Raw genomic sequence first — 20,574 nt, 5'->3', positions numbered from 1 at the left:
AAGGGACGCGCACGCAAGCGTGCGCGCGCCACCTGGCCAGGAGCCGCTGCGCTGCGGCTCCGCGCGCTCGCCTCGTCTCTGCCGTGTGACGCACGGCGGCCTCCGTTTCCTGTTCCTGGCGTTGCTCGGCGCCTCCGCGCGCGCCGCTCGCGGGGCCGGTGCGGGTCTAGGTCACGTGCTGAGGGGAGCGGGAAGGCGACGTTCTTCTTTCCTCGGCCGTCGTCCGCCATGTTTTCAGGCCGGGTCAGCCTTGGATTTTCTCTGTGAGGAAATGGCCAGGGGGCTTTGGGGAGCCCCGGCGCCAGTGCCTCGGCGGAGCCCAGGCTGACGAAGCGAGGCGGCGGGGAGACCTGGAGCAGTTGTGTGCGGGGTGGGGAGGCCATGGCGTCCAGCAGTAACTGGCTGTCCGGCGTGAATGTCGTGCTGGTGATGGCCTACGGGAGCCTGGTGAGGAGATTCCCCCACCCCTTTCTGCCGTCGCTTCTGACCCAAGAGAGACCTGGTCTTCAACCTCCACCCACTCTCCTGCACCTTCTCTGGGCCTGGACTCCTCCCAGACCCGGGGACCGAAGCCACGGCCTCGGCCGCCCCGCCCCCCGCCGGGCCGTGAGCCCTGCCCCGGACCCGACCCCCCGAGCCTAGCCCGACCCCCGCAGCCTGCCACCCCACTTTGTCCCCGAAGCACCCGTGAGAGCCGCATCTGGGCATTTAAAACGGAGGCGTGTTTTGTTTTGTTCTGTTTTATCGTCTTGTTATTAAAGATTCCGTACTTGTTTCACTTTTTGCACAGGTGTTTGTTCTGCTATTTATTTTTGTGAAGAGACAAATCATGCGCTTTGCAATGAAATCCCGAAGGGGACCTCATGTCCCTGTGGGACACAATGCCCCCAAGGTAGGTCCTGCAGGCGCAGGAGGGCCCAGGAGGGCGCAGGACGGGATGTGTTTTGCCTTGAGGATGAGTCTGTCGCGCTGTGCTTGTCAGTGGCCCGGGCGCTCTCGGGTTGGAGAGAGCGGGGAGGGGAGGAGAGGGAAGGGTAACTCGCGGGGTTAGCGCTCCTGCCCGGCGCCATCCGCATTCGCGGAGTGAAAGACTCGGGTTAATGTTGTCGGCTCTGTGCTGACAGTCGGCGTTGAGCGTCGTGTTTCCTGCTCAGGTTTCGCTATGGGATGGGTTGGGGGGTTGTTAGCCCGGATACAAGGGTTCTCCTGAAGGTCCAAGTCCCCCATTCCTGTGACAGGAACCTGAGGAAGCCGCGGGGCGTGCAGACCGCGAGTGGTCTTTTGTCCGCGGTTTCTCCTCAGAAAACTGGTTTCCTCTCAGCGTTTAAATACAGGCGAAATTTTCTCTCTCCCAAATGTCTGCTGAATCCTGCATGTATGTAGCTTTCTGCCGTCCGACAGGCACGCGAGGCCCCCGCCCTTGAGTGCGGTGCTCCCTACCTCCCAGAGGTCTAGCTGGGCTCCAGCTGCACGTGCCTTGCTGTGCCCTAGTGATCTCCCTCCTCGCTCTCGCTAGCTGATTTGCCCTTTAGATCTCAGCTCAGATGTGATTTTTCTCCAAAGAAGAATATTTATTGCTTATTTTGAAGTAGGTGCTCTTAATTTTTTTCATACTATCCTGATATTTTTCTAGATACTAATTTATCACAAATTTGAGTGTGTCAATTTGTTTAATGCCCAGCTTCCACTAGACTGTAAGCTTCAAGAATGCAGGCCCCTGGGGCAGCCTGGGTGGCTCAGAGGTATGGCGCTGCCTTAGGCCCAGGCGGTGATCCTGGGGACCTGGGATCGAGTCCCATGTCGGGCTCCCTGCATGGAGCCTGTTTCTCCCTCTGCCTGTGTCTCTTCCTCTCTTTCTGTTTCTCGTAAATAAATAATCAAAATCTTAAAAAAAAAAAAAAAAATGCAGGCCCCTGCCTACATCTAACAGTAGGCAGTAATTTTTGAGTCACAAAACAGGCTACTGGGAGAATTAAAGCTAGTACATAATTCCCTCAACTCCTAGATCAGCGTCCTTTCATCAACCGGTGCTGCTAATCCTCCTCTTTTTGTTCTTTGCTAAGGTATTTCATGGAAACCTTAAAGTGTTGTGGCCTAAACGCTCAACAGAGCTTCTTCCACATTCCCTCAGTTCTCCAGATGCCAACTGCTCTATAAGAGGGATTTAGGGCTGGCTTCCAACACATCATGATCCAGGCAAAAGTTTATTTAGGAGCTCTCTGGACTACATGAGATAAGATGTAGAATTCTACTTTAAAGAATTCTCTACTTTAAAGAATTCTCTACTTTAAAGAATTCTCTCATCTAGATTCTCATTTATTGCTGGTGGAAATGCAAATAAGTGAAACTACTTTGGAAAATAATTGGGCATGATCTAGTAAGATAGCACATGTACCTAATCTGTAATGCAGCAGTTCTACTTTTACCTTAAGAGAAATTAATTTTTTGCTAGTGTTGTACCAAAAGACATGTATGAGTGTTTTAGTGATTGTGATATTTCAAGAAGAAATTTAGTTCAAATGTCTAGTTGAGCATATTTATTAAAATGTATTTATATTCTGGAATACTACAAGAATAAGCTAAGCAACAAATATATAAACATTAAACTTTTTTTATGATTTTATTTACTCATTGAGAGAGACACAGGCAGAGACACAGGCAGAGGGAGAAGCAGGTTCCCTGTAGGGAGCCTGATATGGGACTTAATCCTAGGACCTTGGGATCACACACGCCCTGAGGCAAAGGCAAAGGCAGACACTCAACCCCTGAGCCATCCAGGCATCCCCACTAAACTGTTTTTGAATGAAAAAAGCCACAAACATGAGTAAACCTCAAAAACATACTGAGTGGAAAAAAAAAAAAAAAAACAGGAGGCCATTCATAAAAAACTACCATTTTGTTCCAGTCCTTTTTTATGAAATTCTACAACAGACAACTATATCAATAGTACATAATGTTGCCTGAAGCAGGGAAGCAGAGGTTGACTGCAGAGACGTGTAGAAGTGTAGAACGTTTTGGGATGATGGAAGTGTTCTATATCTTGGCTGTAGTGGTGGTTGAATGGGTGTATTCATTTGTCAAAAGTCATCAACCCAAGTTGGATGTATTTTATCTCCTTTAAGTTCAACCTCAATATAAAGTGTTTAAAATTTTAAAAGACAATTTATAGAGGAATTCAAAACATATTTTTCCATTTGTGTGAAGTTCAAAACCAGACAAAGCTAAACGTCTAGTTTAGGTTGGTAATGTGATAAAATAGTAAAGAAAAGTGAGATTCTTGACAAATTAAGGTTGGAAGTTGCATTCAGTCAGGGATAGGCACTCAAGGCTTCAGAGTCATTGGTAACATGTTCATAAACAGGATAGTGGTTGTAGATGTTCATCTTAATGATTTTTCAGCTCCTTAAAATGTAGGTAACAGGTATTCCACACTTGATATATTTCACAGTGGAAGTTTCTAAAAGTTTCTAAAAAGTAACAAGGAGCACCTGGGGAGCTCAGTCAATTATCACAAGTTTAGGTATCCATCTCAGGTTCTGAGTTCAAGCCCTGCATTGGGCTGTATGCTGAATGTAGAGCCTACTTAAATATGGGGCGCCTGGATGGCTTAGTTAAACGTCTGCCTTTGGCTTGGGTCATGATCCTAGGGTCCTGGGATTGAGTGCCTTGTCTCCCTGCTCAGTGGGAATCCTGCTGCTGCTTCTCCCTGCTGCTTGTGCTTGCTCGTGCGTGCACTTACTCTAAAATAAAATCTTAAAAAATGTTTAAGTAAATAAACGTAAAAGTTAGAAGAAAATCTGCTGAGGCTCTTAAGAGACATGAACTTGGAACTATTAACAGTGGTTCTGGGTAAGTGAGGGGTGGCTTTAGTACTTTTTTGGAATTTTAAGCCATGGGTGTAAATTACCTATTTAAAAGGATTGAGGGCAGCCCGGGTGGCTCAGTGGTTTAGCGCCACCTTCAGCCCAGGACCTGGTCCTGGAGACCCGGGATGGAGTCCCACGTCAGGCTCCCTGCATGGAGCCTGCTTCTCCCTCTGCCTGTGTCTCTGCATATCTCTCTCTGTGTGTGTCTCTCATGAATAAATAAATAAAATCTTTAAATAAATAAATAAATAAATAAATAAATAAATAAATAAATAAATAAATGATTGATAAACTTTAGGGACGTCTGAGTGGCTCAGCGATTGCCTTGGGCTCAGGGTGTGATCCTGGATTCCGGGAATCAGAATCGAGTCCCCCATCAGGCTCCCCAGAGGGAGCCTGCTTCTCCCTCTGCCTGTGTCTCCACCTCTCTCTGTGTCTCTGACGAATAAATAAATAAAATCAGAAAAAAATGTTTTAAAGGATTAATAGACTCTAGAAGAAAGCCTTAAGAAGTTCTGTGGTCCATCAGGTAGAATGGCCCCTATGGTATTATATATTATGTACAGGCTTGCTTTTTTTTTTTTTTTTTTTTTTTTAAGATTTCTTTTATTCATGAGAGAGGCAGGTTCCCTGTGGGGAGCCCGATGGGGGACTCTATTCCAGGCCCCCCGGGATCACACCCTGAGCAGAAGGCAGATGCTCAACCCCTGAGCCACCCAGGCGTCCCTATATAGGCTTTCTTATGGATATATATTTTTTAAAGATGTATTTGTTTATTCATGAGAGACAGACTGAGAGAGGCAGAGACAGGCAGATAGAGAAGCAGGCTCCTAGCAGGGAGCCCGATATGGGATTCTATCCTGGATCCCAAGATCACAACCTGAATCACAGGCCAGCACCCAACTGCTGAGTCACCCAGGCATCCCTTTTACGGCTTTTTTTTTTATTTTTTATTTTTTTAAGATTTTTATTTATTCATGAGAGACTCAGAGAGAGAGGCAGGCTCCATATAGGGAGCCGGACGTGGGACTCAATCCTGGGTCTCCAGGATCATGCCCTGGGCTGAAGGCGGTGCTAAACCGCTGAGCCACCCTGGCTGCCCATCTCTTACAGATATTTAGAGTAGATTATGACTCCCGGTTTTTGTCCATTTTTTCTTTTTCTGGAAGTTCTTTGTAACACCCAACTAAGATTTTAAACCAGTCAGAAATAATATTGGTACTGTAGAACTTAAGTTCTAGCAGGTTAAAAGATCTAGCTTAGGAATGTACAGTTTAGGGGCAGCCCCGGTGGCTCAGCGGTTTAGCGCCACCTTCAGCCCAGGATGTGATGATCTTGGAGACCCAGGATCAAGGCCCACGTCAGGTTCCCTGCATGGAGTCTGCTACTCTCTCTGCCTGTGTCTCTGCCTCTCTCTCTCTGTGTCTTCCGTGAATAAATAAATAAAATCTTTAAAAAATAAAAAAAATTAAAAAAAGGAATGTACAGTTTAGAGAAGTTTTTAGAGAACCTAATTCCAGCCTTAAATTTTTTAGTCTTACCTGGCAATTTTATCAGCCAGATGAGCATTTTTTTTTTAATTTTTTTTTTTAAATTTATTTATGATAGTCACAGAGAGAGAGAGAGAGAGAGAGAGAGGCAGAGACACAGGCAGAGGGAGAAGCAGGCTCCATGCACCGGGAGCCTGACATGGGATTCGATCCTGGGTCTCCAGGATCGCGCCCTGGGCCAAAGGCAGGCGCCAAACCGCTGCGCCACCCAGGGATCCCCCAGATGAGCATTTTTATTTTTCTGCTTCTTTTGTCTTAGTTGTTCACTTGCTCGGCCCCATTTCCAGGTTGATGGAAAGCAGAGTATAAAGTAAATGGTTGTATATTGTTTTCTCTGTGTGAACAGGACTTGAAAGAGGAGATTGATATCCGGCTATCCAGGGTTCAAGATATCAAGTATGAACCTCAGCTCCTTGCAGATGGTGATACAAGACTGCTACAGCTGGAAACCCAGGGAAATCAGAGTATGTGGCATGCTCTTGGAGGATGCTTCAGTGAGGAATCCCACAAGTTCAGAATTCCTTTGGTCTCCGAGCTGTTAGCATAGCTGCTAGCAATACCTGCATCTGTGGTTCCTCAGTTGCTGGGTATATTTCAGATACGGGGAGGCAACTTATTAGCTTGCTGGAGTTTGGGGAGTCTTCTGAGGGTTATATCTATGACCAGTCTCTTTCTTAACAGATTGCTACAACTATCTATACAGGATGAAAGCTCTGGATGCCATCCGTGCCTCTGGTAAGGGTTATCCAACAGGATAGTCAGAATTCTGAAAGCCCACCTGGGGAAGAGGGAGGAACCCACTTTATAGATACTAGAATTTGTCCTTTCTGTACATCATTGGCTAGGAGGAATTTCCTAGAGTTTGAGAGTACTAGGTTATTATTTTGTCTAAGGAAATGATGGAGGCACGTTATTTCTTCAGTAAGTGAATTTTGTTTTTGTTTTTTTTTTTGTTTTTTTTTAAGATTTTATTTATTCATTCATGAGAGACACACAGAGAGGCAGAGACACAGGCAGAGGGAGAAACAGGGTCCATGCAGGAAGCCTGATGTGGGACTCAATCCCGAGTCTCCAGGATCAGACCCTGGGCTGAAGGCGGTGCTAAACCGCTCAGATACCCGGGCTGCCCTTGTTTTGTTTCATGAACTGGATTGGATGGTGGTGATTTGCTTGTTTTTCCACCAAAAAAAGGTGATCTCTGCTTTTTCAGTAAGACCAAGATAAATGGTTATTAGGTTTTTTTTAATTCTATGACCATTGTCAAATATGCTTCATCTCTGCTAAAACCTGGTTTTGGGAGGGGGGGTTGTTGTGGGGTTTTTTTGTTTGTTTTTTAAAGATTTTACTTATTTATTCATGAGAGACACAGAGGGGGAGAGGGCAGCCCAGGTGGCTCAGTGGTTCAGTGCCGCCTTCATTCAGCCCAGGGCTTGATCCTGGAGACCCGGGATCGAGTCCCTGCATGGAGCCTGCTTCTCCCTCTGCCTGTGTCTCTGCCGCCCTCTCTCTCTTTCTGTGTTTCTCATGAATAAATAAATAAAATCTTTAAAATAAATAAACAAACAGGGGGAGAGAGGGAGGCAGAGACACAGGCAGAGGGAGAAGCAGGCTCCACGCAGGGAGCCCGACGTGGGACTCGATCCCGGGTCTCCAGGAGCAGGCCCTGGGCTGAATGAAGGCAGCACTAAACCGCTGAGCCACCTGGGCTGCCCGTAAAACATGGTTTATATTATAGAGCCAGGATGAGCGAGTAGGAGGGTAAATTAGAGACACTGTTGTGTACCTTTGGTGTAGGTTATAACACAGGTTATAGCTGTGTTGTCACCACCAAATGACCACTCAGGTATAGCTCTATGAGTCTGGTCTTCATTCTATTAGAATTTTCCTCTAATTCACTCATTGGACCCATTTCTTAACTTGGGTGATAACTAGGAAGACTAATAAATGGGGGAAGGGTTATCATTATCTATTATCCCCACAGAGATACCATTTCACGCTGAAGGCAGGCATCCCCGTTCCTTAATGGGCAAGAATTTCCGCTCCTACCTGCTAGATCTTCGGAACACTAGTACTCCTTTTAAGGGTGTACGCAAAGCCCTCATTGATACCTTGCTGGATGGCTATGAAACAGCCCGCTACGGGACAGGGGTAAGAGGGATGGCCACTTTTTCCTTCAGGGACCTAAAGGGATACCGCAACCTGAGGGGGGTCTCACTCTTCCTTCATCTTTCCTCAGGTCTTTGGCCAGAGTGAGTACCTGCGCTACCAGGAGGCCCTGAGTGAGCTTGCCACCGTGTAAGTGTGGCGGAGACTATGTCGTTGGGGCTGGTTGGAGAGTGCTGCTATGCCCCCCACCCCCAGCGAGGTGCCCTTCCTAAGCAGTGGTAACAAAATCACCATGATGAGCTGCCAGGTCCTGCCTCTCCCTCACAGCTGAGAGCATGTGCTTCTCTACAAGCTTAGAGAAGGGGAAGCCTCTCCTACTCTAGTGCCTTCTCCTGTTTTTGTGGTTTTGTTTTTTGGACTAGCTCAGTAAAATAGTGAACTGTCAGAATTGGTGTAACATTTATACCAATAAAGGGAATAAAGTTATTTAGTATAGAGATTCCTTCTCTTCTAGGGTTCCAGTGTCATCTTTTTTAATTTCTTGGTCTGATAAAAGTAACAGCTCAGTGCCATCTATTTTTATTAGCACTTAAACAGCATTGGGAACCCTGTCAGAAACTAAGGGCATCACTGTAGTAGTATCAGCTGTTGAGTGTGTGTTACAGGATTCACGACTTTTGTCTGGCATAGTTTTATTTTTTTAAAGGTTTTATTTATTCAAGAGAGACACAGAGTGGGAACCCCGGGTGGCTCAGCAGTTTAGCACCACCTTCAGTCCAAGGTCTGATCCTAGAGACCCAGGATTGAGTCCCGTGTCAGGCTCCCTGCATGGAGCCTGCTTCTCCCTCTGCCTGTGTCTCTTCCCCCGCCCTCCCCCTCTGTCTTTCATGAATAAATAAAATCTTTAAAAAAAAAAAAAAGAGAGAGAGAAGCAGGTCCCCTGTGGGGAGCCTGATGTGGGACTCAATCCCAGGACACTGGATCACGCCATGAGCTGAAGGCAGACACTCCACCCCTGAGCCACCCAGACGTCCCACATCTGGCATAGTTTTAAATGTGCACTAACAGTAGCTTCATGGTGGTGTTTATGCAAATTTCAAAAGGGTGGGAAGGGAAAACCAATGTAGAATAAAGTTAGTTACCAGCCTTGAAAAGAACCACCTCTGTTTTCTGCTGTGTTGAATATGGCTCTTTCTCAAAAGAGGAGTATATCTATCCTTTCTTATCTATGTCCTTAAAAAGAAACTGCCTTGTTCCAAAAGCTAAAGGTCCAGTAAAAACTGCTCAAAACAGGAGTAAAAGTGAGCAGGGAAGAGGGTGAGGAAGGGGGCTTAGTCCGGAAGTCACTCAAAGGAGCCTATTTGAGTACCTTCTGCTTCTACTCATCTGGGGTCCCTAGATTTATCGAATTCATAAGGACAGGAAGGAGATGGTGGATGCCAGGAGCTGGAGGGTTAGGGTTTAATGGGAACAGAGCTTCAGTTTTGCAGCATGAGAAGAGCTCTGGAGACGGATGGTAGAGATGACTGCACAGCCAATGAATGTATTTAATGCTGCTGAACTGTAAAAATTTAAAACTGATTAAGGAAAAAAAATGAAGATAAAACTGGTTAAGGTAGTAAATGTGTGTATTTTACCACAGTTTTGTTGAAAATTCAGTCCTGGGCGTGGGGGCACACATGGGTGGCTCAGTAATATAAGTGTCCGACTCTTGTTTTTGGGTCCGGTCAGGAGATTGAGTCCCATGCAGGTGTCAGGCTCTGCACTTAGCAGGGAGTTTGCTTGAGATTCTCCATCTCGCTCTGCTCTTCACCCCTGTATGTGTGCACATTCTCTTTTCTCTTTTTCTCTCAAATAAATAAGTCTGTCTTTTGTTTGTTTTTTGTTTTATTCAGTCCTTGGGGTTCCTGGCAGGCTCAGTTGGTAGAGCATGCGACTTGTCATCTTGGAACCATGAGTTCAAGCCCCACCTTGGGCTTAGAGCTTAAAAAATAAAAAGTGGTACCTGGCTGGCCCAGTTGGAAGAACATGTGACTCCTTTTTTGGGGTTTTGTTTTGTTTTAAGATTTATTTGAAAGAGAAAAACAGTACAAGTGGGAGGGGCAGAGGGAGGGAATCTCAAGCTGACTCCCTGCTGAGCATGGAGCCCAAAGAGGGGTGTATCCCAGGACCCTGAGATCATGACCTGAGCCAAAACCAAGAGTCTTGACTGCCACCCAGGCACCCCAAGCACATGATTCTTGATCTTGGAGTTGTGAGTTCAAGCCCCATGGTAGGTATAAAGATCACTTTAATAAACTTTAAAAAAAAATTCAGTCCTTGATTGCTGGTTTCTAGAAATTTTCAGTGAGTCTAGTGAAGAGGATAGGCGCTGAAACCTGGCAAACTTAGATTTGCACTCCAACCCTGTCACTTGATAGCTTTGGGACCTCAGGCCGTTTCCTAACCTGGAAAATGGGGATGTTACCACCATTTAGAGATACTGGGATATCAGTAAATTAGATGTTGGTAAAACACCAAATTTAATATCCTAACATGTCCTAAGTACTCAGTAGCTGCTCCTGTTCTTATTTTTTGGTGTTGAGTTTTCAAAGGACTGTTTTTGGACTGGGAATATATTAGTGGCATACATGCATTAGAGGAATCGGCAGAACTTAAAGTTTTCTTTAAATAACTTTTTTTTTTTAAGATTTTATTTATTAATGAGAGACACAGGCAGAGGGAGAAGCAGACTTCATGCAAGGAGCCTGATGTGGGACTCAATCCAGGTCTCCAGGATCAGGCCCTGGACTGAAGGCGGTGCTAAACCGCTGAGCCAACCGGGCTGCCCTAAAGTTTTCTTTATAGTGAGAGGAAGAAAATGTTGAGCCAGGGGCAGCCCCAGTGGCGCAGCGGTTTAGCGCCGCCTGCAGCCCAGGGTGTGATCCTGGAGACCCGGGATTGAGTCCCACGTTGGGTTCCCTGCATGGAGCCTGCTTCTCTCTCTGCCTGTGTCTCTGCCCCCCTCTCTCTCTCTGTGTCTCTATAAATAAATAAAATCTTTTAAAAAAAAAATGTTGAGGCAGGGACTCAGTGGGAAAATTGGTTTCTCTGTTACTTCCAAGCTATCAGATGGGATTTTAGTAACTAGTTTTTAGATGGGATGGGATCAGTTGTGGCTATAGCTACGTTTATATAGAATGGACAAGCTTTGAATTGTACTCTTGTGCTAGTCCTTGTTCTGTCCTCGACCTGCCCTCTCTGTATTCTCCAGGGTCAAAGCACGAAGCGGGAGCTCTCAGAGACAGCACCAGTCAGCAGCCAAAGATCTAACCCAGTCTCCTGAAGTCTCCCCGACAACCATCCAGGTGACATACCTCCCCTCCAGTCAGAAGAGTAAACGTGCCAAGCACTTCCTGGAGTTGAAAAGTTTTAAGGACAACTATAACACTTTGGAAAGTACACTGTGACTGCCTGATGGACGCTGCTGCTGCTGGCAGGGCCAGTGGCCTCGGGTCATCTGGCTTGTGGGCCCAGGTCAGCTGAAGTGCCACCGTGTCCAGCACTTTTAGGGTTCATTCCTAGAGAATCGTTCTTCAGCCTGTTCTTACAGTCAGTTTCAGAGAGTCAGGACTTTATTTTCCTTTGGTAGTACTTTTTCCTGGAGTTGAATTCAGATGTTTTTCTTAATGTTCCATTAATGCTTCCTTAAAAATCCTCACTTGGTTTTGATTATAGTTCATTTGCCCTTCTTTTTTTCCATTTTCCAGACTATAAATAATCCTGAGTGAGAGTTGGGGTGGTTGGGCTTGGTGTCTTCCATGTCTACCCCTTCATGCACAGCTGAATGGGGACCATTTGGGTTTGAGCTCTCTTAGAGGTGATTGGCAGGAAAGACAGACACGAACTAGTGGGGAGGTCTCGTGAGGCCGTGGGATCAATGTGGAGTGGCTTGCCTGGTTCTCCACTTAAACTGGTGTGTGGGGAAACATTAACACAACCTCCCTGACATGCAAGGATTTGCCCTTGTGCTTTCTTTCCATACTGTCTTGAATAAATGAAAAGGGAATGTTGGCACCTATCCTAATCCCATCCCCCCACTTACTTGGGGTGCTTATGGGACAGTGAAGAAATGTCAGACCAACGTATGGTTCTGACATTCTAAATTATTTAATAAAATGAGTAATTAAAAACATGATTCATTTTTTTATAGTTATTCTGTTTTTAAAGATTTATTTATTTGGGAATGTGCATGTATGTGAGCAGAGGGAGAGAAGCAGATAACCCCACTGAGGGTGGAGCCTGACAGGAGGCTCCATCTCAGGACCCTGAGATCCTGATTAAGGATCAGATGCTTGGGATCCCTGGGTGGCACAGTGGTTTGGCGCCTTCCTTTGGCCCAGGGCGCGATCCTGGAGACCCGGGATCGAATCCCACGTCGGGCTCCCGGTGCATGGAGCCTGCTTCTCCCTCTGCCTGTGTCTCTGCCTCTCTCTCTCTCTCTGTGACTATCATAAATAAATAAATTGAAAAAGGAAAAAAAAAAAAAAAGGATCAGATGCTTAACAGACTGAGCCACTCAGGTGTTCTTTGGACCTAGGATCATACAGAGACCCCACAAAAGTCCTAAAATTGGGACTATGGTCCTTGCTTCTAAAATGGCCTGTGTCACTAATAGAAGGCAGGAGAACCAGGATTCACCTCAGGTCTCCAGGGCAACAGGCCAGGTGACCAATCAAGTCCTAGGCTCAATGTTTTGTTGGAGGAGAATGTGTTACTATGACTACTGAGTCCTGGGTGACCCATTGGACAGAAAGGAGAGCCTGTTTCGCGTCTCACGTCCCGCCAGCTTGGGAACATGTCTGTGGAAAAGACAATGAAAGTAGAAGAGGTATGCAGAGGAGGAAGGGGGCTAGCTGACCAGAAGCAGACGGTTTCCTGAGGGGCCCATGCTGTAACTGCTGGTCGTTCCCTACCAGCTCCTTCCGCATGTTTTCTCTGACCCCTTCTGAAAGGAGTAGCATTTTTGTCCTCACTTCCCTAGGAAGTGGCCATTCTCCGTCAAGAAACAAAAGCCCATGTGCCCTCAGGGAAAGGTGCTGGGGACGGGGTGCTGGACATCAAGGGACATGAGCAACTCGCTTTTCTTGCAGAGTTTTCAAAGGGTCCAGGGATTTAAGAAGATGGTTGACAGGTAATGTCTGCTTCTACCCCTTCCCTTACCTGTCCACTTGACCTTGTCACCCTCTCATGACACGTCCCTTCCAGCCACCTCTCAGATCGGCCTCGTCCTCATCCTGGTCCTCGTACTCCTCCTGGTTCCCGTTCTAGTTTGGGGCTCCTTGAGAAGGAAGTGGGGGTGGGGGCAGGAAGCAGCCCTTTTCAGGGACAGCCTCCCAGTGCCCACTAGGTCCTGCTACCCACATGGTGATTTTATTGTCCCTTTCTTCCTATTCTCTGAAGGGAAATCAGGTCGACTTTTTGTTCTTTTATTTGTTAAGGAGAATGCAAGTATTTGCTTTGTTAATTATGTGATGGGTATGCTGTATTTTTATTTTTAAGATTTTATTTACTTGAAAGAGAGCAGGAGCAGGGAAGGGACAGAGGGAGAGGGAGACTCCCCACTGAGCAGGGAGCCCGACGATATGGGGCTCGATCCCAGGACTGTGGAATCATGACCTGAGCTGAAGGCAGACATTTCACTGACAGAATCCCCTGGGCGCCCCTGCAGTAAGTATTTGGTGAGTGAGTGAATGAGAAGACTAGGCTATATGTCATCTCTTTTTCACCATGAAGCTTTTTAAAAGACATGTGCTCAGGTCTTAATCTAGAAAATTCTGACTATGATGGTCTGCGATCAGGTAGGATAAGCCAGTTTTCTGAGGCTTTGCAGGTAGTTATACGCAGAGCTAGCAATTAGGATATGAGGGAGCAACTGCATATAATTTTAATGGGAGTCCAGACTGATGGAGACTTTTTACAAAGACACTTTGATGAAATCTGTCAAAACTTAAGATCTCAAAATTCACACATCCTTGGAACTGGCAACTATACTTCTAGAAGTTTACCATATATATATACACACACCAGCAAAGACTCAAGATTGTACAGACACAAGAGTGTTCTAGACAGCCATTGTTTATAAAAGTAAAAAAGGGGGCACCTGGCTGGCACAATCGGTGGAGCAGGCAGCTCTTGATCTCAGGGTTGTGAGTTCAGGCACCATGTTGGGGGTAGAGATTACTTTTAAAAAATAAACCAAAAAAACTAAGGGATCCCTGGGTGGCGCAGCGGTTTGGCGCCTGCCTTTGGCCCAGGGCGCGATCCTGGAGACCCGGGATCGAGTCCCACATCGGGCTCCCGGTGCATGGAGCCTGCTTCTCCCTCTGCCTGTGTCTCTGCCTCTCTCTCTCTCTCTGTGACTATCATAAATAAATAAAAAATTAAAAAAAAAAAACAAAACAAAAAAAAAAACTAAAAAGTGGAAACAATCTAGCTGGTTAAATTATGATATAAAAATACTAGGCAGCTTTTACACAGAATGAAGCAATTCTCTGTGCTGGAAGAAAAAGTCCAAGTTGTTAGATAATAGTATTTACGTAAATATATGAATTCATGGTAGGTAATAATAGTGGTATATGATAGTAAAATATTCTGGAAGTATACACAAATACAGCTTTGTTGAGAACTGGAACAAAAGAAGAAAGATTTCACTTTTCATTTAGTATATATTTTTAAGATTTTATTATTTTATTTTTGTTAACGTTTTATTTATTTGACAGGGAGGGAGGGAGGGAGAGGAAGGGTTAGAGGGGGAAGAAGAGGGAGAATCCCAAGCAGGTTCCACACCCAGCACGGAGCCTGACAGGAGCTGGATTTCAACCCTGAGATCACTACCTGACTGAAGTCAAGAGTTAGACACTTAACCAACTGAGCCACCCAGGCACCCCAAAGATTTTAAGTAATCTCTACACCAGCATGAGGCTCAAACTCATGATACCAAGATCAAGAGCCACATGCTCCACCAACCGAGCCAGCCCCCTTTTTAAAAATTTTCTAAGAAGATTTTATGTATTTGAGAGAGCTCGCACAAGCAGGGGTAGCAGCAGAGGGAGAGGGAGAAGCAGACTCCCTGCTGAGCAGGGAGCCCGCCATGAGGTTTGATCCTAAAACCCTGGGATTATGACCTGAGCTGAAGGTAGATGCTTCACTGACTAAGCTACCCAGGCACCTCCCCACCCTTTTTTTTAAACACAGTGTATTTATTGAATATATCACAACTGTTCAACCAGAGACTTCATTTAAAAAACAGGGACACCTGGGTGGCTCAGGGTTGGTCATCTGCCTTTGGCTCGGCATGATCCCCAAGTTACGGGGTCGAGTCCCACATCGGGCTTCTTGCATGGAGCCTGCTTCTCCATCTGCCTGTGTGTCTGCCTCTCTGTGTGTGTGTCTATCATGAATAAATAAATAAAATCTTAAAAAAATTAATAAAAAACAAAACAAAGATGATACCACAGCTTAGAAAGCAAAATCCCAGGCAGAAATGAAAGGACAGAACATCTAAGGAAAAAATAAAAAGACAGCGCTTTTTTAAGGAGAGACAGTCCATAGTCAGGGTTCTTGGCTGGAGACCTGCTCTGAGGTTTCTTGCAGGTACATCTGAAAGACCATGGGTTTTTCTGGAGCTCATAGGGCTATCAGTGTTGGTTTCTCCCAGAAGGCTCTCAGTGGATAGCAGTGGTCCTAATGTCACCCACGGCAGATTACCTGTCCTGCAGGATGTCCAGGCAGGTGTGACCCTGGGTGTCCACATTGGGGTGGTAGCAGACGTGAAAAACTTCACTGTGGGCGACTTGTAAGGGGAGCCCCTTGGGAGCGCCAAGGAGAGCTTGGACCTCAGTCTCCTACACATTGCCAGCTGTTCTGTGATGGTCCCCACCCATTTGAAAAGGTCTGATTCAGGGAAGGCAGAAATTCCTTTGTTGCCAGACATCCGTGAGGGACATAAGCTCCTCATGCAGCCTCTTGCCCACAGGGTCCCAGGCAGCACCTTTGTTGGCAGCCGCTGGGTGGCAGTTGCGGGAGGCCATCTGGGCAGCGTGGGCAGGAAGACAGGAACTCAGCACGACTGCGACTCTCAGTATATTTCTATATGGGTTAAATTTTCTATCATCTGTAAAAAGAATACTTGATTTTTTTAAAAAATTTCAACAGGGCGGGAGCGCCTGACTGGCTTCGTAGGTGAAGCACATAACTTTTTTTTTTTTTTTTTAAAGTCTCTATCCACCTATTCATGAGAGACACAGATAGAGAGGCAGAGACACAGGCAGAGGGAGAAGCAGGCTTCTCACAGGGAGCCCGATGTGGGACCTGATCCCAGGACTCTGAGATCATGCCCTGAGCCGAAGGCAGATGCTCAACAGCTGAGCCACCCAGGCATCCCATGCACATAACTTAATCTTGGGACTGAGTTCAACCCCACACTTGGCGTAGAGATGACTTAAAATCTTTACGGGCTCAGATGATTAAGTACCCGACTCCTGATTTTGGCTCGGATCAGTGATCTCAGGGTCATGATGGTGAGAGATCAGAAAGCAAGCTGAGGACAAAGCATAGGCTGACACCCCACAGTCCCCCCAACTTCCAGGTGGGATATGTGTGACATTCCCTGGCTGCCCTGCACTAAGGGAGGGAAAACCAAATGGTTAATTTATAGAGATTACAATCCTGCAGGACTGGAGTCTCCCTCAATTTACAAAATTTACAATTTTCTTAGTGATTTACAAGAAAAAGGCGTTTTTATCAATAACCTCACTTCCAGAAGGAAGCTCCCAAATGTCTTAATGTTAATGCTTTCCTAGAGGGAAAAACAGCCTTAACTCGACAATGGCAAGGCCTCCAGTATCCTGTGAGTCTTCTTTAGCAGATGAAAGTTCTTTAAAAAAGCCCTCTGTGTCATGGGATCCCTGGGTGGCACAGCGGTTTAGCGCCTGCCTTTGGACCAGGGCGCGATCCTGGAGACCCAGGATCGAATCCCATGTCAGGCTCCCGGCATGGAGCCTGCTTCTCCCTCTGCCTATGTCTCTGCCCCTCTCTCTCTCTCTCTGTGTGTGACTATCATAAATAAATAAAAATTAAAAAAAAAAAAAAGCCCTCTGTTTTTCCTTACCTCACCCAACCCCAATGTTTATAATCATTGACCCCTCACAAACCTGGGGCAGCAGCTTTTTCGCCCAAGGTCTGGTGTCTCTCCCCTGCCCCCCAGCCCACCCTCTGCTTTAATAAAACCACCATTTTGCACCAAAGACTTCTCAAGAATTCTTTCTAGGCCATTGGCTCTGGACCTTCCCAACATTCCAAAACTACATCAGTGAGATCAAGACCTTCTTCAGGCTCTGCACTCAATGTGGAATCTGCTTAAGATTCTTTCTCTCCCACTGCCTCTGCCCCTCTCCCCTCTCTAAAAAAAAATAAAAATAAAATGTTTTTTAAAATTTTTCAACAGGATTTATCTGAGCAGAGGATGTGGTGTGTGTGTGTGTGTGAGAGAGAGAGAGAGAGGGAGAGAGAGAGAGAAATGCATAATTGTCTTCTGTATTAGGGGCACCTGGGTGGCTCCATCGATTGAGCAGCTGACTTCTGATTTCAGCTTGGATTGTGATCTCAGGGTCCTGGGATCAAGCTGCATATTGGGCTCCCTGCTCGGTGCAGTCTGCTTGTTCCTCTCTCTGTTCCTCCCCCTGCTTGGTCTTTCTAAATAAAATCTTAAAAAAGAAAAAAAGCAACCTGGGGATGCCTGGGTGGCTCAGTTGGTGGAGCATGCAACTCTTGATCTTGGGGTTGTGGGTTTGAACCCCACACTGGGTGTAGAGATTGCTTAAAAATAAAATCTAAAAATAATAATAATAATAAAAAATAATAAAAATATAAATAAATAAAATAAAATCTAAAATAACAACAACAAAACGCACCTTACCAAATGATTCCAGAATCTGTCTAGCTAAGATTGAGAATCATGGTATAACAGAAGGTATTAATTCTTACACTGGGTTTGATACCCACGTCTGCCATTAAGTGACCTTGGGTACCTTACCTAATTCTGTTTTCTCATGGTATGATGCAAAATTTGGTATCTGACGCATGGCTGTTATGATTAAATGGCCTGCATATTCAACATAGACTAGGGTTCTAAGTTAGTTCTAGTTACCCTTTCAAGGAGTTTGCCATCTTCTGACATTGGCATGGAGGTTCTGGGAAGAAAGTGACCTCACCAATAGGGTTTGTATCTCCATTCCTCACTAACCCATCTAGCTCCTACTTCTGTATCTGGGGCAGGTGGCGAAATTCACATACTCGCTGTATGTGGCAGATGACACTGAGCCAGAGGAGAAACCTGTATGCTACCCTAAGGATGCAGGACACCATGGGACAGGAGTTGGCACTAGCCAACAAGCAGCTACTGATGGTGAGTTCTAGCAAGGGTGACTTGAAGCCTCATCCACTATTACCCTGTGCCAATGCCCACTGGATTCCCAGATTCTTTGTGGCTGCCATTACTCACACACCTCATCTGCCTCTGAGGGTTTCAGCACTACACCAGAGATGTGACCTTCTTCATGAAGTGGCTCTTTGCATTCAGTGGCAGGTGGCACGTTCTCACGTCCCAGAGCGCAGACTCGTCCTTGTTCAGTGTCCTTGCTCACTGGCCTCCTAGAGCCTCTCTTTCCTGGGTGCCTAGCAGAGCTCATGGTTCCTGGTGCTCTCAGCAACTATTTGCTGAACATGAGGCTTCATCCATGCAGAAAAAATTGGGTGGGCTTCCCCTCTGGCGGTGCAGCCTCTCTGCTACCGCCCAGCTCTATGTCCCTGCTAAATCCAAATCCACAAGAGGACACAAGCTGGAAAGCTACCAGGGGGAGAGTGAGGACGAGGGCAGGCAGAAAGCAAACCTGACACTGTGTTCTGCCCTCCCCGCCAGGTCCGTCAAGCGGCCCTGCACCAGCTGTTTGCAAAGGAGCATCGGCAGTACAAGCAGGAGCTAAGTCAGATGGGCAAAGCATTTTATGTGGAGAGACTCTGATGGCAGCTGAGACAAAGCTGGCTCTCAAAGGCTCGACTGTAGACATACGCTCGTTCTTCAGCCCTAAATCTTCATTGTTTGGACAATGTTTATTCATAGCTGTAACCTTAAAACAACTTCGTGGGTTTTGCTCACTGCTGCTCAGATGTCATTTCCTCTGGTCTTTCTTTCTTTTTTTTTTTTTTAAGATTTTATTTATTCACAAGAGACACAGAGAGAGAGGCAGAGACATAGGCAGAGGGAGAAGCAGGCTCCCTGCAGGGAGCCCAATGTGGGACTTGATTCTGGATCCTGGGATCATGCCCTGAGCCAAAAGCAGACACTCAACTGCTGAGCCACCCAGGCGTCCCTGGTCTTTCTGTCTTCTTGGGCAAATATCTCTAAGTGTGGCTGTTTACCCACAGGGCCCCTGTGCTTGGGTGTCGGGAAGTCTGGAGTCATGAGACCCAGGACAGGTATCTCTCTTTTAATTCAAATTCCTGCCTTTCCCACCCTTGCCAATTGACAGGGCTCCAAACTGAAGTGCCCTGGGCAGTGAGGCAGGGAAACTAGCAGGCGGAGGGAAGTGGGGAGCAGTGACATTTATGGTGAACTGCCAAGAGCATGTTACATCTAAGGACATTCAAATTCTGAAGAATTCTAAGTACTGATGGATCACATATGTTTGTAGACCATGGAGATCCACTTCACATCAAACCACAAGGCAAGCCTGAGGGATCCGCATTGTGCAGCTTTAACAAAGTACAGGGACACCACCAGGCCTCTGTCCCTGTTCCTTCACCTGCTGTCTGTGTCCTCATTGGCGACTCATCCTCTGCATACTAACCTGGCACCCCCCTGCACTCCAGGGGGCTATGTGCATGTGCTGCACAACTCCCATCTCCCCTCCCCTCCCTGCCCCTGCCCCTCATCTGGCTCCACCTTCCAGGGTGCAGTTCTTGTCAGAGCCCGCTCCTTTTCTCCCTCCACACCCCACCGCTGGGCACAGAAGCAGCAGGTATAGAGAAGGGTACGGGCTTTGGAATCATGTGGGTTCAGAGTCCAGCTTCATCCCTGAACTGTCCTCACCTTGTGTAAGGTAATTCTCTGAGCCTCACTTTCCTTTTCTGAAAGTGGAGGAAATAATTTCCATCTCACAGGATCATTATGAGAATTAAATGAGATAATGTATGCAGAGAGCAAGCCTAGTGCTGGACAAATGGTGGGAATCCTCCCCTTCCCTCTCTGATTTCCCTGTGACCCTGGCCACCCCTGGTGGTGCTGAGGTGTCACTCCATCCCATGCCTGCCTCTCTGCCCTGTGCATCTGCTCATCCTCCAGCCTCCATCACCCTGTTTCCCAAGTGTCTTTAGTCAATGACTCCCAAGTTCCTGTACCCAACAAGACCTGGGGCCGTGGGGTTGTTGGGAAGGTGGGCATGGACAAGGAAGGAAAGTGAGGGGCGCCTGGGGTGTCCAGGTCATGATGTCAGGGTCCTTGGATCAAGCCCTGCGTCCTCAGCAGGGAGTCGGCTTGGGATTCTCTCCCTCTGCCCCTCCACCTTCCCATCACTCTCTAAGATAAATAGGGGAGGTGAGGTAACCGCGTTGCCAGGGACAGAAGTGGGCACACTCAGCCGGGATCTGACCTGCAGCTGGAGGCCGGGGCTCCCGCTCGCCCGAACCCCTCTGTTCACGTCCTAGCCTGTGCCCCCCGCCCCCCCGGCTTTATCTGCGCCCGGCATCCACCCCCAGCCGGCTCTGCAGCTTCCATGCCCCCAGGAGAGCCTGGCCTTGGTCTCATGGAACACAGCAGATCTGGGTCCGGATCTGGCCTCCGTCACTTACTCCCTGTGTGGCTTGGGGCGTGCTGCCTTAACTCTCTGCGTCATGGTTCCTTGTTTATAAAATGGAGGTGACACCCCCCTCACTGGGGATTAAATAAAGCACTCTGTAGAGAGGTGGCATCTGATGTCCAATGAATGGTCAGCCATCGTGATGACTTCCTGCCC

General features: G+C 46.9%; 1 protein-coding gene across 5 annotated transcripts; it reads left to right on the top strand.

The window, feature by feature from the left end:
* Window positions 1-17: 17 nt before the first annotated feature.
* Window positions 18-18,907, top strand: C6H1orf43 (chromosome 6 C1orf43 homolog). 5 transcript variants are annotated; one of them, XM_072829693.1, is made up of 10 exons: window positions 18-447; window positions 791-892; window positions 5,763-5,880; window positions 6,098-6,151; window positions 7,398-7,564; window positions 7,653-7,711; window positions 10,776-10,869; window positions 12,655-12,695; window positions 17,840-17,969; window positions 18,483-18,730. In XM_072829693.1, the coding sequence occupies exons 1-10, from the start codon at window positions 382-384 to the stop codon at window positions 18,582-18,584; spliced, it is 933 nt and encodes a 310-aa protein (XP_072685794.1). In that variant the 5' UTR covers window positions 18-381; the 3' UTR covers window positions 18,585-18,730. The 5 variants fall into 5 exon arrangements, with proteins under 5 accessions (XP_072685794.1, XP_072685792.1, XP_072685793.1 ...); XM_072829691.1 differs by lacking the exon at window positions 12,655-12,695 and having other exon boundaries at window positions 18,483-18,907; XM_072829692.1 differs by lacking the exons at window positions 791-892; window positions 12,655-12,695 and having other exon boundaries at window positions 34-447; window positions 18,483-18,907.
* Window positions 18,908-20,574: the final 1,667 nt, after the last annotated feature.

This window comes from Canis lupus, chromosome 6 (assembly GCF_048164855.1).
Source record: "Canis lupus baileyi chromosome 6, mCanLup2.hap1, whole genome shotgun sequence".
Lineage (NCBI taxonomy): Eukaryota > Metazoa > Chordata > Mammalia > Carnivora > Canidae > Canis > Canis lupus.
Note: the sequence above shows the minus strand (reverse complement) of the source record. Positions and strands in the feature narration are given on the sequence as shown.

Excerpts from the sequence above, each read along its gene's own strand:
- C6H1orf43 (XM_072829691.1), top strand. The coding sequence starts at position 382 with ATGGCGTCCAGCAGTAACTGGCTGTCCGGCGTGAATGTCGTGCTGGTG. Across the intron at positions 893-5,762 it reads TGGGACACAATGCCCCCAAG|GACTTGAAAGAGGAGATTGA; the intron begins GTAGGTCCTGCA and ends CTGTGTGAACAG. Across the intron at positions 5,881-6,097 it reads GGAAACCCAGGGAAATCAGA|ATTGCTACAACTATCTATAC; the intron begins GTATGTGGCATG and ends CTTTCTTAACAG.